Genomic DNA, 18,166 nt, shown 5'->3' on the forward strand with positions numbered 1-18,166 from the left:
AAAAAAAAAAAAAAAAAAAAAAAGAAGCAGCAGCTACTTGACAGTCATACTCCATACCAGAGAAAAAAACATGGCAATCATAATCAGAAGACAAAATCAGCTGCAACAGGACCAAAAAATGGACACATCACAGAAACACAGACATGTGGGTTATGATCACCCCAACACAACAAGCACTATCAAAATTCAACAAATCTGAACCGTCGAAACCATCAGTTATCATCAAAGCCCGACAAACAGCAAACACTCAGACATAGAACAAAGGATCAAAACGAAGAAAAGGTTAAGAAAAGGCTTACACAGAAGAAAGTTCAGGAGGAGTAACAAGCGAAGGCTCAGGGTACTTCTCCTCAAGAATACCCACAATGACATCAGAATCAGATACCCATTTGTCATCAAACTTCACCACCGGCACCTTCCCTCCGGGGCTCACTTCCAAGAACCTACCAAAATCATTAACAATCAACACAACCCCATATGAAACCAAAATGAAGCCAAGTTTGAAGATATTACCAACTGGGTTTGTCGGATAAATTGATGAGATGCACTTCGTAGCAAAGTTTCTTCTCCTCCAAAGTTAACAGGACCCGATGGCTGAAAGGGCCTACAAAACCCCCAAAAAAAACAACCCCTAATCGCAAAATTGACACAAAAAACTCGAACAAAATTGTAAAGATAAAAGGGGAAGAAGAACATACAGTCCCCAATAAGATCCGGCGCACCAACGGCAGCCTTGACTGCAGCTTCGAGGGCCATTTTCAGATCAAGTGGGCAGCAGAGGGGGAATGTTCGATGTTGGATGCTCGCGGCGATTATGAAACCCGTGGGTATATATTGAAATTATGGTCCTTAGCACTGGTGGGTGAATTATTGAATGGGGACGGAAAGGTCCAGAACATTCAGACTCGGATTTGATATCCCGAGAGGTCTTTTTCTTTATATGTCCCGAGAGATTTTAGTGCTTAGAACTTTCCTGACACACATAAACCAATAATTCAAAAAAATTAAAATATTTCATTTTTTCTATTATACTTTTACTTACTCCCTCTAAATTCAATGGGGTTGAGAATCAAATTTTCGTTAATTATTATTATTATTATTATTATTATTGTCTCAATCAACAAATTAAACATGACAAAAATTGCAAATTCTTTTAATAAAAAATATTGATAGTGTGTTTATATATATAAAAATTAATTGGAATACATTTACTTAAGAGTGGTTAATTTTTTTTTTAATATTTATATTTTTAATATATTTTCATAGGGTTATAATTAATCATATTTTTTAAGTCAAAAATTTTGAGCCACTCGTTTCTTTATAAATATCAACATATATGGTAGATATCGTATTACGAGTTCGGATATTTTATTTCATCGGGTAAGGTCAAAAAAAATATTAATTTTTTTAAATGTCAGACGGATTTTCTTCTCCTTTAATTTCATTGGAACAAAAAAAATTCTCATTCACAGACGAAAAATGAAATAGTAATTGAAAAAAATATTTATGGTAATTGGTAAATAGTGAAAAAAATATTTATGGTAATTGGTAAATAGTGAAAATGATAAAAGGTGGAAAATCAAGACCATGAAAGATTTGATCATTGTATTGTTGAGATAATATTATCCAAAATAAACATTACTTTCCATGCACATGTCCTATGTCGTATGTATGGCCCGAGACATTTGTCCACATCATCAAAAAGTTTGATTCTTTTTATTTTGTTTTATTTTTTCAATAATTTTTATTGGACCCATTTTACTCTAAATTTAATATGCTTTTATTTTTTTTTATTGACTAATATAACAAATATATTCTAAATTTTTAATTTTAAAATATTCGTTTTTGTAGATATTAAAATTATTTGTGCATTTTGCCGCAAATATTGTTTTTTAATTAGACATGAAATATTCGTTTCATTTACGTTTTTGTTATTTTTGGATATTTATAATTCGAGGGATAAATCTCAACGGACTTCAAATCAATTATTTTAACTATAATAATCTTATTTAAATATAATTAACAACTTTTTATTTTCTAAAATTTTAAATGCATTTATGTAAAAAAATCAAATAAATTACGACCAAAATTTAAATACATTGCAACAATAATTCATTCGACTGTAAGCCACGTTTTGATTTTCGTGGTCGGAAGCTTTAGTGACGTTTTGGCCTATACTAGGTTAATAGTCACATTTTGACCCTATAATATTGACGGTTTTTATTTTCATTAAGTTTCCTAGTACCTTTTAAAATTATATGAGATTTTACCTAAGATCAAAATGAACAATATTTACTAGCGGTGGGTTGAGTTGTTACATATAGTATCAGAGTCAAACACTTGGTGGTGTGTTAGCGAGGATGTTGGACCCTCGATGAGATGAATTGTGAGATATCATGACTGGAGAGAGGAAATAAAACCTACCTTGAGATACCCACGTCGGTTAGAGAAAGGAAATAAAATCTTGAAGCCTTTGTAACATCCCAAAGCCACCGCTAATAGATATCGTCCACTTTGACTCGTTGCATATTGTTGTTAGCCTCACGGTTTTTAAAATGCATATGTTAGGGAGAGATGATTTTCACACCCTTGTAAAAGAATGTTTTGTTTCCTTTTTTAACTAATGTAGGATTTCGGAATAGAAGTCCTCGAGGAAGTGAATGGTGAGATCGGACCTTGGTTGGAGATGGGAAATAAAACTTTACCCTAAGAGATCTCATATCCATTGAAAAGAGAAAATAAAATCTTAAAGTTGACGACTATAAGTAGTGGACACTATAACATTCATTAAAATGTATATAAACACAAACCCGAACCTAAAATTGAACCCCAACCCGAAGCATTATCAAGAGAGATAAACACTAAAATGAATAAGAGTATCCACACCATCTGTGGTATGTTGATCTTCCTGATGATGAATCGTCTCCACCGTCGCATACCCTTTTGCATTCTCATACTTCCCCGTTCCTCCCACCACCGCAATCGGCGACTCTCCGGTCGCCGTCCGGTGAACTCCGAAGAAGCTTATACTATCCTCAACCACATGCTCACGTCCGCCGCCGTGAAACAACGCCGTCAGAGCCACTGTCTGGCTGGTCCCATCCAATGAGCTGGCCAAGTAAAACCCCTGAGCTCGACCCATCACAGCCGAGCCGAGCTCGTGGCTTTCGGTCAGCTGGTCGTCGACCACTGTGATGGATCCGAACATGAGCTGCTGAAGGGTGACTCGAGAAGGGAGCTGGCCGGCAGTGACGAAGGGTTGGTTGCTGTCATCGGCGTTGAGAATGCCGTTGTTGGCGCTGTTTTGAAGCAGCAAGTTGTTGCCTTGGGTGGCGCCGTTGAAGCCGGCGATGAAAGGGAGGTTGTTGTTGTTGTTAATGATGTTTTTAAGGTTGTCGTTGTTGAGTAAAGGGAGTGTTCCTTGGATTGGGAAGAAGTTGTCGTTGGGCTTTGAGAATGCGATGCCACTGCCGTCGGAGTTGGCGATGATTCCGGTGACTACTCTGGCTGATGGATGGGAGCCTCCCAGGATATCATGCATGTAAAATGAAATTGGTCCATCGGTGCCCTTCGCCGTCGTTGCCGCCGCCGTTGGAAGAGGCCCAGTTGGAGTGGTTGGGGTTGTATTGTCGTCGTCTTCCTCGTCGTTGGTGGAGGTTGGAGCTGGAGTGATTGCCGGAATCTGGCTGCCGGAGATCCACGGTTGTGTGGTTGTTCCGACCTGGTAATGATTTATGGTCAATAATAATTGAATTTAGTTAATAAAACCTCGCAAATAATCTAATCTAATATGATAAAATTACTAAATCATTTCGGCTATTTAAAAAAGTTATATTAAATAATAAAAAATAATTTTAACGTAAGATTAAATTTTAATTATAGATACCAATCTTTTTATTAAAATATAAATAATAAATAATTTTAGAAAATTCATTAACAACCTATAGCCCATAAAATTTGTATTTATTGTTTAAATACTATCAATTTTCATTTGAAAAAAAAAAAGAAAAAAAAAGACAAATAAAGGAACAGGTAATGTAATGGTGCTCGTAAAAACCTGAGTAGCCGGGGAAGTGGCGGCGGGCGAGGGGATGGTGTCTGTTTGGGGCAGAGATTCGGCGTCGACTTCATCGTCGAATAATACTCTGGCGGAAATGGCAGATGGGAGACCAGTGAAAGCCAGGAACAAAAAGAAGAAGAAGAAGAGAGTCGTGGTTTTAGCCATTTGTTTTGGAGCTGGTAAATGAGAGAATTGGATGAAGAAGAAGGAGAAGGCTCGTGGGTTCTTATAATTTTTCATTTTCAAATGATCTAATGGAGCTGGAACATAAAATGGAGTTGGTTTTTTTGCAGAAACCTAAACCTCCATTTTTGTATGAATATGAAGCTCAAGTTCGAGTTTGGTCAGAAATGGATTGGTTGAAAACCCTATGTTATATATTTTACTCAATTTTTTTATTTTGTTTTGTATTGATTTTTAAATGGGTCACATTTATTTGAGAATAAATACTCCCTGTTAGACGAACACGACTCTCCACAATGGTATGATATTGTCCAGTTTGAGCATAAGTTCTCATGGCTTTGCTTTGGGCTTCCCAAATGGCCTCATACCAATGGAGAGTGTATTCTTAGATTATAAAGCCTTCGTACCTTCAAACCGATGTGGGACTTTCATCATCCAACACTCCCAATTCTTTTATATACTTCTCATTTATTTCGATATTACAAAAATATTTTAAAATAATGAATTGCCCAAATTAATTATTTTTTTATTTTTTATTTTTTAAAATTTAAAAATTAATGAATATTTTTATTAATTTAATCTTGAACTCTATATACAATAATTTTAATTTTTTATTTTTATTCATAATTTAATAAATTAAATGAGATAAGTTGGGTTATGTATAGACGTTTTTTTTTTTTATATATATATAATTTTTATACCAATTTTCTCCATGTGGGTCCTTCTGTTATCCTGTACATGCACGCATTCATAAACCCGGATCAATTTCTTCAAAATCTGAACCGTTAGATTCGAACGAAGTCGGGAATTGGCCAATATTGCTTTGCCGCGCTCATCGTCTCCTTTAATCGGGCTGCTAGGGTTTATACCGCACTCGAATTATCGCAATTTTTTGACGCATTTTCAGTTCCCGGGGTTTACAGCTCCAAATTCCTCTTTTCACCTTCGTCTTCATGACGAACTTCTCCTGAAACCTTTCAAAACCCCCGTTCTTTATCATTAAGCCCTAAAGCTCGTTTCTCTCTACATTTTCCCGCTGAAGTAGAGTGAACCCTCTCGCAGTTGTTTGAGCTATGTATCTTTACAACCTCACTTTGCAACGAGCAACCGGGATTGTTTCGGCTATAAATGGAAATTTCTCCGGTGGGAAAACGCAGGAGATAGTTGTGGCCAGAGGGAAGGTCCTGGATCTCATTCGTCCCGATGATAGTGGTAAGATCCAAACTCTGCTTTCCGTTGAAATTTTTGGTGCGATTCGGTCTTTAGCTCAATTCAGGCTTACTGGGTCTCAGAAAGATTATATTGTTGTTGGGTCTGATTCGGGTCGAATTGTCATTCTCGAGTACAATAAGGATAAAAATGTGTTTGATAAGATACATCAGGAGACTTTTGGGAAGTCTGGTTGTCGGCGGATTGTTCCGGGGCAATATTTGGCCGTTGATCCTAAAGGGAGGGCTGTTATGATTGGGGCTTGTGAGAAGCAGAAGCTCGTTTACGTGTTGAATAGAGATACTGTAGCGAGGCTTACTATTTCTTCGCCACTGGAGGCTCACAAGTCACATACGATTGTCTATTCAATTTGTGGAATTGATTGTGGATTTGACAACCCAATATTTGCTGCAATTGAGTTGGATTACTCGGAGGCAGATCAAGATTTTACTGGGGTGGCTGCAAGTGAGGCCCAGAAGCATTTAACTTTTTATGAACTTGATCTTGGTCTAAATCATGTTTCTAGGAAGTGGTCAGAACCTGTTGATAATGGTGCGAATATGCTAGTTACTGTTCCTGGTGGCGGAGATGGTCCAAGTGGAGTGTTAGTTTGTGCTGAAAACTTTGTTATTTATAAGAATCAGGGACATCCAGATGTGAGAGCTGTCATTCCTAGGCGTGCAGACTTACCTGCTGAACGTGGTGTGCTTATTGTTTCAGCATCTATGCATAAGCAAAAAACAATGTTTTTCTTTCTTTTACAGACAGAGTATGGAGATATTTTTAAGGTTACTTTGGAACACAACAACGACAGTGTCAAAGAACTGAAGATTAAGTATTTCGATACAATTCCCGTTACAGCTTCAATGTGTGTGTTGAAATCTGGATTCCTATTTGCTGCCTCAGAATTTGGGAATCACTCTCTATACCAGTTCCAAGCGATAGGGGATGATGCTGATGTTGAGTCTTCCTCTGCTACTCTGATGGAAACTGAAGAAGGTTTTCAGCCTGTCTTTTTCCAGCCTAGGAGGCTTAAAAATCTTGTTAGAATTGATCAAGTAGAGAGTTTAATGCCTATAATGGACATGAAAGTCATAAATCTTTTTGAGGAAGAAACACCCCAAATATTTACTCTCTGTGGGCGTGGGCCTCGATCATCTCTGCGAATATTGAGACCTGGTTTAGCCATCAGTGAAATGGCCGTGTCAGAACTTCCTGGTGTCCCTAGTGCCGTTTGGACTGTGAAAAAGAACATCAACGACGAGTTTGATGCATACATTGTTGTGTCATTTGCGAATGCAACACTTGTTCTTTCCATTGGTGAGACAGTTGAAGAAGTCAGTGATAGTGGATTTCTTGACACTACCCCTTCCCTTGCTGTTTCTTTGATAGGTGACGATTCACTTATGCAAGTCCATCCGAATGGCATTAGGCATATTAGGGAAGATGGGCGTATTAATGAATGGAGAACTCCAGGTAAGAGGACCATTGTTAAGGTTGGCTCTAATAGGCTTCAAGTGGTGATTGCCCTGAGTGGGGGAGAACTTATTTATTTTGAGGTAGACATGACTGGTCAGTTGATGGAAGTGGAAAAGCATGAAATGTCTGGAGATGTTGCCTGTTTGGACATTGCCCCAGTACCTGAAGGGAGACAACGTTCTCGTTTCTTAGCAGTTGGTTCTTATGACAACACAATACGAATTCTATCACTGGATCCTGATGACTGTATGCAGATTTTAAGTGTGCAAAGTGTTTCTTCAGCTCCAGAATCTCTCCTATTTCTTGAAGTTCTGGCATCAGTAGGTGGGGAGGATGGTGCTGATCATCCTGCTAGCCTTTTCTTAAATGCTGCTTTGCATTCTGGGGTTTTATTCAGAACAGTAGTAGATATGGTGACAGGTCAGCTCTCTGATTCCCGATCCCGGTTCTTAGGTCTAAGAGCACCCAAACTGTTTTCTGTTATTTTGAGGGGTAGGCGTGCAATTCTTTGCCTCTCAAGTAGACCTTGGCTTGGTTATATTCATCAAGGGCATTTTCTTTTGACGCCTCTATCATATGAAACTCTTGAATATGCTTCCTCTTTTTCGTCGGATCAGTGTGCTGAAGGTGTGGTTGCTGTAGCAGGAAATTTCTTGAGGGTATTTACCATTGAGAGATTGGGAGAAACATTTAATGAAACAGTTATTCCGCTCAGGTACACTCCAAGGAAGTTTGTGCTTCATCCTAGGAGAAAACTATTGGTTTTAATTGAGAGTGATCAGGGAGCATTCACTGCAGAAGAGCGAGAAGCTGCTAGAAAAGAATGTTTTGAGGCTGCAGGGACTGGAGAAAATGGGAATGGCAAAATGGAAATGGAGAATGGAGGAGATGATGAGGATAAGGATGATCCTTTATCCGATGAGCATTATGGTTACCCAAAGGCAGAGTCCGAAAAATGGGTTTCTTGCATCCGAGTTCTTGACCCTCGGTCGGCCACTACAACTTGTCTGCTGGAGCTTCAAGACAATGAAGCGGCATTCAGTGTTTGTACTGTGAATTTCCATGACAAGGAATATGGAACTCTTTTAGCTGTTGGTACTGCAAAAGGGCTGCAGTTTTTCCCTAAACGAAGTTTAGTTGCTGGATATATTCATATTTATCGTTTTCTAGAGGATGGAAAATCCCTCGAGCTTTTGCACAAGACACAAGTGGAAGGTGTTCCTCTCGCTTTAGCTCAGTTCCAGGGAAGATTACTAGCGGGGATAGGATCTGTGCTCAGATTGTATGATTTGGGGAAGAGAAGATTGCTTAGGAAGTGTGAAAATAAGTTATTCCCTAATACAATTGTGTCCATTCAGACATATCGTGATCGAATTTATGCTGGTGACATTCAGGAGGTATGCCACTATATTATTACTATATCAAGCTTTTCTTCAATTTTCTGCCTTCTGTGATAAGACACCTTGTTAGAATTTTTTCAGCACAACTCAGCGAAGGTGTTCAAAATTTTTATTGTTTGTTTAAAACATGTAAATCACTACAATGAACATGTAAAGCTTTTTTGCAGATGTGCTCCATGTATAATGTGTTCCTCTGCTGTTGTAGACTGCATTTTCTATTCGATTCTGTTAGCTAGACATCATTCTCAAGTGAAATAAAACCTCATCCATAACTATCTTTTATGATAATAATTGAGTTTTGAAATGAGAGATTAGTTAATTATGGGATACTTCATTTATTTTGTTTTCGTCGATGAACTTATAAGGAAAACTGCAAGTCTCAGGAAAGCTTATGAACTTGCATGTAAGATTCCATCTATTTTGTTGAGTGTGTGCTAACTTGAAACTATCCTTTTCTCATTTGCTTTTGCAGTCATTCCATTATTGCAAGTACAGGCGGGATGAAAATCAACTGTACATATTTGCGGATGATTCTGTTCCTAGATGGCTTACAGCATCATACCATGTGGATTTTGATACCATGGCTGGTGCTGATAAGTTTGGAAATATCTATTTTGTGCGGTTACCACAAGATGTCTCAGACGAGATTGAAGAAGACCCAACAGGTGGAAAGATAAAATGGGAGCAGGGAAAGCTTAACGGGGCACCTAACAAAGTCGAGGAGATCATACAGTTTCATATTGGTGACGTGGTCACATCATTGCAGAAAGCGTCTTTGATTCCAGGGGGTGGAGAATGCATTTTGTATGGTACAGTGATGGGAAGCTTGGGGGCATTGCATGCTTTCACCTCCCGTGATGATGTTGATTTCTTTTCTCACTTGGAGATGCATTTGAGACAGGAACATCCACCTTTATGTGGAAGAGATCACATGGCTTATAGATCGGCTTATTTTCCTGTTAAGGTAAATTTTGTGCTGCTGCTAATTTTTGTTCATTTGAACTCTTTTAATTCCTTCCGAATTTATCAATCTTGTTAGACGCACATGATTGATGGCTTGAATGATTGTGGCTATTGCGACAGTGTCTACCATGAATTACATTAATATGTTCTTCAATCGTAGCTGCTATATAAGTTGAAACTAAAATTTCTGCAGTGATTTGATCTTGGCCTGCATTGCATTTAGTCAACTGCTCCTTATTTTCCTCCTATTGGCATGTCGTCATATGTGGCGTTCATAAGTCAACATCTGAATTTGAGAACTTAACCAATCTTGATCGATCATTGCAGGATGTGATTGATGGGGATCTGTGCGAGCAGTTCCCAACCCTCCCCCTGGATTTGCAGAGAAAAATTGCCGACGAATTGGACCGAACTCCCGGAGAAATACTGAAGAAGCTTGAAGAAGTACGAAATAAGATCATTTAAGGCACGAACAGCCAAGGTGAAAATTCTTCCTTCATATCATAGTGTGTAGGGGTAAAAGCAAATGATGGTTGGGAATTTGTGTTAAATTGAATGGTTGAACCTTGCAGCTCAGATTTGCAAGAGCTAGCTTTAGATGGGGTTTTAATGGCTTTGAAGCTGACATTATTGAAGTCATTAAACAACCCTTGCACTTGATACTTTGTAGGGTAAAGGAGCAGATGATGCAAATGACCATCTGGTTTTGAGAAAAATGGAGGTATGATGGTTGTGTATTGTATTTGAGATATATGTTCTTCAGTGTACTTGATAAAGGAAGCGGGCTTCTTTTTGGGGATTCTTGCAAAATGTAGAATGTAATGTCATAGGATGTAGTTGTTTATATAGATTCAGCCTTTAATTGTAACTGATGTTATTGAGTTTAAATTACACTTTTTACCTTTCTCCTGAGTTCTGCCTGAGAATGTGAAAGTGCTTGTGTTGATCAATCTCGCTCGGATGGAATGTTAAATCTGATTTCGTTCGTGTCCTTCGGGATTTTGTGGATACGTGAACAGGAGTTAAGAGTTGTTCATTTTCGAGTCGGTAAGACTATGTTTGGAGTTGCTTCAAATGGGTCGAGAAAGTTGTTTATTTTGGTTTCTTCAGGGAGACTCGGGATGAAAAATATATTTACCTTCAACCCTTAAATCTTCAAGTTTTATTGTTTAATTTTATGATCACATTCTAACATGCTTGTTTTTATACAGGTTCATTGTGTATAATTCTTTTACATCTTATCAAAATTAACTCAAAATTTTGCTTTCTCTTTAACAATTTATTTACAAATAATTTCAATTTTATTTCTAAAATATTTGAAACGTACGGCATCTAAGAAAAAGAGTTTATTTAAAATAAAATGATTAACAATTAAATAATAATCAACCACAACTTTATTAACGTTCACCTAAAAATTTCGAAAATGATATTCAAATTTACTCATAAATATTTACAATATGAAGGACTCTTTAGGATAACAATTAATGAATTTATTGTTGCTTGGATTCCAAGCCACCGTGATGATCATTTTCATGCTTCTTCTCAAATTCCGACTTCACATTCCTCTTCTCCAACCAGTCGATGATGTCTGAGAATACAATATCTATATTCTCTGGCGTCTCGCCGTACAACAAACCGTGCCACATTCCCGAGTACATCTTCAACGTCTTATCATCGCTCACCGCTTCGTCGTAGAGTTGTTTGCTAACCAATTTGTCCGTAACTCGATCATCTTCACCATGAAGAAGGAGGAATGGTACAGAAACCTAAATGGGACACCAACATATAATTAAAACAAAAAACAAAAACACAAAACAAAACAACACAAAAATACCTCATCGAGCTTATGTTCAAGTTCTGAGCTGATCCTCAAGAGTTCATAGCCAGTTTTCAATCGAGGTCGACCTTTGTAACAATACCGATTTTCCCTAACCTGCAAATAACAACATTACTTTCCATTATTTGCATTTATAATAAAATCAAAATTGGAAATTAAAATAAATACCTGTTTTCTAATTTCAGGGACTTTGAAGGCAATATCAATAATATCTTGAGTTGGAATAATTTTCCAGGTTGGAATTAGTTTGCAAAGCTTTGACAGAAAACTTATCGTCAAAGGATTTGGTCTCATGTCTTCAGCAATCTATCAAATTCCACACCACATATTTATTAAATAATTACCATAAAATCAAATCAAATACATTTTAATTTCCCAAATATTTATAATTTTAATATGAAATTACCATTTAGTCCCTCTTTTTTATTATTTCTATTAAACGGGTCAAAATTAAAAAAAATAAAAAAATCAGCTCAATAATCGAGATTAGCTGTTCAAGATTCCAACGTATGGAAAAAGTCCAATCTGCGCTAGATCTAAATCTATTTATTTTTTAATCTTAATTAAAAATTGAATTTGACATTTTTTTTTTTTTTTTTTGTTGTTGAGATGTCAATTAAAATAATAATGTATTAATTATTTTTTAATGCAATCATTTAACAAACCTTCGCTTGCACATCACATTACATGTTAATATTGTTATTATATCTCCATTTGCTTAATTATCCTGTTTTGTTTTAATTATAAAACATAATTGAAAATAAAAATAAAAATAAAAATAAAAAATTAAGAAGTAAAAATATGACCTTACACATGGGAGCAACCAAGATGGCTCCATCCCAATAATCAGGCTGTTTTCTGTGTACCAATAGAGCCACTGCTCCTCCCATCGACTCTCCCATCAAATACCTTTTCTTCTTCTCATTTTCCTTCTTTTCTGCTCGTAATTAATTATTTTAATTAATTTTATGTACTAAATACATTAAATTAAACCAAATACAATCCCCAATCTAGAAATTTGGACGTCTGACCTCTAATTACAAGAGAATGAATTAGTTACCAGCTATGGAAGTGAAGAACGAAGAACAGTCATCGACCACCTTATCGAAGCTTGAAACATAGCCTTGTAACCCAAAAGACTTCCCATGTCCTTCATAATCAATCCCATAAACTCCATAACCTTCCCTTGCCAGTCTCCTTGCACTACCTATTCAAAATAGAAACTCAATTTTTATTTTTTATTTTTTCAAATTTAAAATAATATGAATATATAAAAAGAAAACTTACTGTCCATGGTGATGCTACATTCCATGGCGTAGCCATGGCAGAGAAAAACCAGAGCTTTTGGTTCATCAGTCTTGGGAACCCAACTGCAGGTGAACAGCTTCAACCCACGTGAATTCACTATAAATTCCTGCAAATTTTCAAAATTTTCCCATTCATTTTCTCGGGAAAATCCCAAAAATTAAAAGAAAAAACATGAACTCACCTCTTCGTATGTCACATTCTCCATCTGAGAGAAAATTGAGAATCTGTTTGGGTGGTGAGAAAATTTATGAAAAACCCAGAAGAACAGAGGGAGTAGGAATGAGATTTGGAGCAGACACAGGAATGGAGAAGAAGGGGAATTTAAACAAAAAAAAAAAAAAATGCAAAATAATTAATTGTTTTATATTGGATTGGAAAAGGTGTGTTTTTGAGATTCATTTGTTTTTGGAGTTTTAAATTTATTTATAAATTTGAGCCACTCTAAATTTAGTCCCCTAATTTTCAGAACTATTTGTTAATTTTCTTTGAATTATTGTTAATTATAATTAAAACTATATATCATAATTATTTTTAAATAATTAACAAAATTTTAATATCAAAATAAATTATTATTTTTAAATTTTAAAAATATAAAATAAATTAAAAAATAACGAAAATAAATTATTTTTTTTTTTTAAAAAAAAGAAGGAAAACGGAAAACGTGTTTGCGTGCTTTGACCATTTCGAAAGTCATTATTTATCAGTTTTTTTTTTTTTTTTTTTGTTATATGATTTTACAAATATTTTTAAAATTTGAGTTAAGTTGTGAGAAAAAAAAAAGTTCCATTTAATACAAAATTAATTTTAGGTTTTAATTTTTTGAAATTAAGCTTTTAATTATTATCTATATTTAGATTTTTATTTAGTTTGTTACTGAGAGTGTTTTTAAGATTTAAGCTATGTTTTTAAGAACTACAAAAATATATAATTTTTTAAAATTGTTTTTATTAATTAAGAATTTAAATATTTATAAAAAATATATATTTTTTAAGAATCTCAAATAAATCAAAAGTTTATCACGTGAGCTTTTAAAATTTAATTCAAAATTCAAATATTTTTTGCTATCCAATTTTAAAAGATTAAATAGTTGTTAAATGAATTATAATAAGTTAATAAATATTTATCGTCAGCTGAATAAAATAATAAGCATGCACCAATAATGCTATTAGTAAAAAGACTCATATACCCTCATGACAAATTATTAAACAACTTATAAGTTTTTTTTTTTTTTTTTTTTTTGTTAAAAAAATTTGNTTTTTATAAAATTGAGTTTTTAAATAATTTTCTGTTTGCAAAAAGATATTTATTTTGAATAATCCAAAACGTATTTGAAATTTTGAAAGAATAAATTTATAATTAATTTAACAGAGGAAAACGAAAAAAGAAAATCAAGTCTTTTATTATTTTCATTTGATGTTTTCTCAATAAATTGTTCATTTATGATTATTAATTACTTTTTAATTAAAAAGTAGAATAAATAAAATAATCACAAATTAACCATTAGTGAACAATTATTTAACGACGCTAACGAAATATATATATATACATATATATATAAGTCAATTAATCAAAATTATGGTATTTTAATTGAATTGATAAATTTAAAAGTAGGAAAGGCGATAAAGAAAAATTTAAATAGTGCCAAATATATATAATTAAAAATACTCTTGGAATCTTTGAAACTAATAAATAAACATATTTTCCAACCCAATAATAATAATAATAATAATAAGCACATTTTATTCATTAATGAACTAATAAATGCATTTCAATTATTATGATAGATTTTTTTAGATTAACCATTTAATTGGAAAATGCAATATATATATATATAATATATAGAAAGTTTAATTAAAAACTCCACAATTTAAATTTAAAGACTTATCCAATTATGGAGTTTAATTACTTCAATTTTTATTTTATTTTTAAAAATTATATTATTTTTAGTAATTTAACCATTGAAACTCTAAAATGACAAAAGTAAGTTAGTTTGTGTAATTTTCTCATATTAAATTGAATTACTATAAATTTAATTTTGACATCCACACATATAATTTGTTTTAAAAAAATCTAGACACGTGTGAGTAATTTGTAGCATAAAATTATTAGTTTTTTTTTTTTTTTTTGGAAGAATTCAAATCAATAATTATTTTTAAAATTTTGAGGTGACAATGTGTTCTCTTTTTCGTATTATTAAAAAAAAAAAAAATCATTAAGATTAAACTATTTTTTTTTTTTTCAAAAAAATTGGAATTTGAACTGAGAATTGAAAGAAAATAAATACAAATTTAAAAGACAAAAAACAATAAATAAATAAAAAATTAGTATCAACTTCTTAATAACTTCTCAATTTGTTGTAGTAGGCCCCACGATGTGTATGATTAGCAAGTTTGATGTCATTATGGCTTTCTCTTTGTTCCATGAATGAAAGATAAACTCAGACAAAAGTACACGTTCTCTACTTGCAAAGTCCAAATAAGAAGGCAAGACGTGCTCAAGAGAAACAGTAGCATCTTGTCTTGCATGCCCTCCTCGGTCTGACTACCATTCAGGGCTATGCTTATATTATGCTATGCTTTATTACTAAAAACCGAAAGAAAGCCTTTGTACAAATTTAATTTGGGAATCAAACAGCTCCACAAAAATGGTCTCGAGTATATCTTAATATTATCTTAAACTTTTGTCCTAATTTTTTTTTTTTTTTTTTTTTCCTTCTTTTTGAAAGATTGTGAAGGTTGGCCCTTAAAGTTTGGGAGTATTTGTTTGTTATGTGGACTAAAATTATTTGTATTTTTGTTTCATTCTTTGGACCACCTTGGGGTTTTTATTTTTATTCTCTCTTACCGAAATATATAAATTATTTTTATTAGCAATGAAAATAAAATTAAATAAATGTGAAATGGCTGAACTAACCCTTTACTTTTGTTACCTCTAATATATTAATATCATGTTAATATTCTAATCCAGCCCAAAAAGTTATTATTATTATTATTATTTAAATACAATATCTACAAAATGAAAAACTCATAATTTACAGACTAATTCTCGTAAATGGGCCAAATAGTAAAGCCCAGTTCATATCAAAAATTCTTATTGGGCCGAGCATTATAGCCCTATACACCAAGATTCAATTAATGGGCCAAATATTAAGGCCCAATCCATCATCAAGACTCTTAGTGGGCCAAACAGTAAAGCCCATGCCAAAGCAAAATTCTCTTAGTGGGCTAAGCCGTAAAGCCTAGTCCATAACAAAATTTATTAGTGGGCCAAATAATAAAGCTCAAGCCATATCAAATCTCTTAGTAGGCCCAACAGTAGAGCCCAATTCATATCAAATTCTCTTGGTGAGCCGAGCAGTAATGCGCAATCCATATCAAAATTTGTTAGTAGGCCCAATAGTAAAGCCCAATTCATATTGAAAATCTGTGTGGGCCTATCAGTAAAGCCCAATTCGTATTGAAAATCTGTTAATTGGGCCAAACAATAAAGCCCAATTCGTATTGAAAATCTGTTAATTGGGCCAAACAATAAAGCCTAGTCTATAGCAAAATTTCTTAGTGGGTCAATTAGTAAAAGCCCAACCAATTGAGAGAGAAAATTACGGGCGTCTTAAATAAGTTTGATCTTCTTCTACTTCTTCAACCTAGGGTTGTGCACGCTGCAGGCCTCCGCCGTATCCCAAACACACAACAGCCGGTCTCTGCTTGCTGGATTCTAATGGGTAAGTTCTTATCAATCCTGGTTTGTAGAACTTTTTCTTCGTAATTTATTTGTTGCTGATAAACATTCATTGATTGCTCTTGATTTTTTGATTGAGCGCAGCGAGAATTAAGGTTCACGAGCTTAGACAGAAGTCGAAGGCGGACCTTCTGATCCAGCTTAAAGACCTTAAGGCGGAGCTTTCTCTTCTCCGTGTCGCTAAGGTCACTGGTGGTGCTCCCAACAAGCTCTCCAAAATGTACGTTGTTCTATCTTTCCATTGATTTCTCCAAAATGTACGTTTGGGTTTTTGTTGTTATAATGTTTATGTGGTTTTGTTTTGGTGGTTCTTGATTGCAGTAAGGTGGTGAGGCTGTCAATTGCTCAGGTGTTGACCGTGATTTCTCAGAAACAAAAGGCTGCTCTTAGGGAAGCTTACAAGAAGAAGAAGCTTTTGCCTCTTGATTTGCGCCCCAAGAAGACCAGGGCCATTCGCCGAAGACTCACCAAGCACCAAGTATGAACTTTCTTTCATTTGAAATGACATTTTCATACAGATTTTTCTACAGCCGCTCTTGTATTTATCTGTGTCAGCTGAAAATTTGGTTATTGTTGCACAAATCTAGATAATCTATGAATTTTTCTTCCATATTGTGAATGGTTGTGGATTCTGTTGTGTGTGTAGGTTTGTAGTGTTAATGTAGTATATCCATTGAATAACAACATTGACTATTACTTAACTATAGTTTGCTTTAGGAAGTCTTAGATTGTTGAGCCGTGGCAATTTTAGAAGTTGAGAAAAGAACAATTTTGAACAAAATGGTGCTGGAAGAATTGTTTGTAATCAGAATGATGCTCTTAGAATTTGAAGCCGTGTACCCATTTCCATGCCTTAGTACTATTAACAAAACCCTCAGTTTTATGTCTTATATAGAACGTAGAACAGAATCCTCAATTTGTTGTATTGAAATACTCTAATAAGCAGTGTAGACTGCCTTTCTTCTAATTCATCATCCATGTAATGTGTTCTACAGGCATCTCTATTGACCGAGCGACAGAAGAAGAAAGAGATGTACTACCCATTGAGGAAATACGCCATTAAGGTGTAGGCTTAGGGCAAATTGATTGATCATCCTTGGTATGATGCCATCTTCTACTCATTTTGGCTTTTGATTTATCGATAACGTTATTCAGACCTGAGTTTGTCTATTTTCAATCTCATTTTGTTAGATCTGTGAGAACTTTGTGAAGTATTTCCTTTTCCATGTAGTAATACTTTAGCGTTTCCCAAGTTTATAATGAAAAATGGTATTGGTTAGTGGAATTTGATCTGAGCTTCAAACCCATCTGTAATTATGCAGTGTAGTTGAATGTTTCTCTTTAATATGGCTGAAATTTGGTAGAACATAAACATGGGGGTTGGAGTTGATAATCAAATGGTAAAAAGTGTAGAAGGTTCGTGTCAGGTGGTTGTCCCGTGAAAATGCATGTGGTTTGACACTATTTATAGATAATTATTGACCCAACTCTATGAATATTTTTGCTATCCCTGACTTTAGAGGTGTGATTGTAATAAACTTCATAATTCAAATGGTCTGGCATGGCCATGTGAGACGTTACCAAATTCCATGTTGAAGCGTGTTGGTCACTATTATAATGTAAGGAAATAAAAACAAACGGTCACAACGAAGCTTCAAAGACAGAAAATTTTAATTCATAAAGGAAAGCACATGCTAAATTTTGGTAGGGACCATATTTTTTGTTTTGTGGGTGTAAATAAGTATATGCGTTGTTTGTTGGTAGAATGCTTTGTTTCCTCACTCAGTAGTTAATTTTATTTGATTGTGTTTAATTAATCTTATTTGATTGGTTTATCAATTGAGTCAATAGGTCCATAAATCCTTTCAATTTTTATGTTTATGCGTTTCCTAAATTTAAAATTTTTGTCCTTAGTTTATTTAACATTTTCTTAATTCACAAATATAATTATTAGTTTAGAATTCTATTAGTTCACTTTTAAAAATTTTG

At 34.3% G+C, this 18,166-nt stretch overlaps 5 protein-coding genes across 6 annotated transcripts in view; 2 read left to right on the top strand and 3 right to left on the bottom strand.

Annotated features, from left to right (window-relative positions):
- Positions 1 to 871, bottom strand: part of LOC111483874 (glutathione S-transferase DHAR2-like) — a 2,828-nt gene extending 1,957 nt beyond the window's left edge. Inside the window, exons 1-3 of the mRNA XM_023130247.1 lie at positions 699 to 871; positions 514 to 604; positions 300 to 443 (exon numbers count right to left, since the gene is read on the bottom strand). Of these exons, the coding sequence (XP_022986015.1) occupies positions 300 to 443; positions 514 to 604; positions 699 to 756 (293 nt within the window). The 5' untranslated portion in view covers positions 757 to 871. The remainder of the gene's footprint in view (positions 1 to 299; positions 444 to 513; positions 605 to 698) is intronic.
- Positions 872 to 2,725: 1,854 nt separating this feature from the next.
- LOC111483866 (dirigent protein 24-like) lies at positions 2,726 to 4,242 on the bottom strand. The gene is made up of 2 exons (XM_023130236.1): positions 4,058 to 4,242; positions 2,726 to 3,721 (listed from the first exon to the last, which is right to left on the bottom strand). Exons 1-2 carry the CDS (start codon positions 4,223 to 4,225, stop codon positions 2,846 to 2,848), a joined length of 1,044 nt encoding a protein of 347 aa, XP_022986004.1. The 5' UTR covers positions 4,226 to 4,242; the 3' UTR covers positions 2,726 to 2,845.
- Positions 4,243 to 5,053: 811 nt separating this feature from the next.
- LOC111476570 (spliceosome-associated protein 130 A) lies at positions 5,054 to 10,283 on the top strand. Of its 2 annotated transcripts, none has more exons than XM_023120290.1 (4): positions 5,054 to 8,328; positions 8,804 to 9,295; positions 9,622 to 9,775; positions 9,867 to 10,283. In XM_023120290.1, exons 1-3 carry the CDS (start codon positions 5,317 to 5,319, stop codon positions 9,757 to 9,759), a joined length of 3,642 nt encoding a protein of 1,213 aa, XP_022976058.1. In that variant the 5' UTR covers positions 5,054 to 5,316; the 3' UTR covers positions 9,760 to 9,775; positions 9,867 to 10,283. The 2 variants fall into 2 exon arrangements, with proteins under 2 accessions (XP_022976058.1, XP_022976066.1); XM_023120298.1 differs by having other exon boundaries at positions 9,965 to 10,283.
- Positions 10,284 to 10,665: 382 nt separating this feature from the next.
- LOC111489636 (caffeoylshikimate esterase-like) lies at positions 10,666 to 12,763 on the bottom strand. The gene is made up of 7 exons (XM_023137957.1): positions 12,621 to 12,763; positions 12,419 to 12,545; positions 12,192 to 12,338; positions 11,938 to 12,068; positions 11,300 to 11,437; positions 11,129 to 11,227; positions 10,666 to 11,060 (listed from the first exon to the last, which is right to left on the bottom strand). Exons 1-7 carry the CDS (start codon positions 12,642 to 12,644, stop codon positions 10,785 to 10,787), a joined length of 942 nt encoding a protein of 313 aa, XP_022993725.1. The 5' UTR covers positions 12,645 to 12,763; the 3' UTR covers positions 10,666 to 10,784.
- A 3,287-nt stretch (positions 12,764 to 16,050) lies between these two features.
- Positions 16,051 to 17,465, top strand: LOC111488528 (60S ribosomal protein L35-like). The gene is made up of 4 exons (XM_023136305.1): positions 16,051 to 16,160; positions 16,262 to 16,397; positions 16,499 to 16,655; positions 17,173 to 17,465. Exons 1-4 carry the CDS (start codon positions 16,157 to 16,159, stop codon positions 17,245 to 17,247), a joined length of 372 nt encoding a protein of 123 aa, XP_022992073.1. The 5' UTR covers positions 16,051 to 16,156; the 3' UTR covers positions 17,248 to 17,465.
- Positions 17,466 to 18,166: the final 701 nt, after the last annotated feature.

Source organism: Cucurbita maxima, unplaced genomic scaffold (genome assembly GCF_002738345.1).
Source record: "Cucurbita maxima cultivar Rimu unplaced genomic scaffold, Cmax_1.0 Cma_Scf00001, whole genome shotgun sequence".
In the NCBI taxonomy this organism is placed as follows: Eukaryota; Viridiplantae; Streptophyta; class Magnoliopsida; order Cucurbitales; family Cucurbitaceae; genus Cucurbita; species Cucurbita maxima.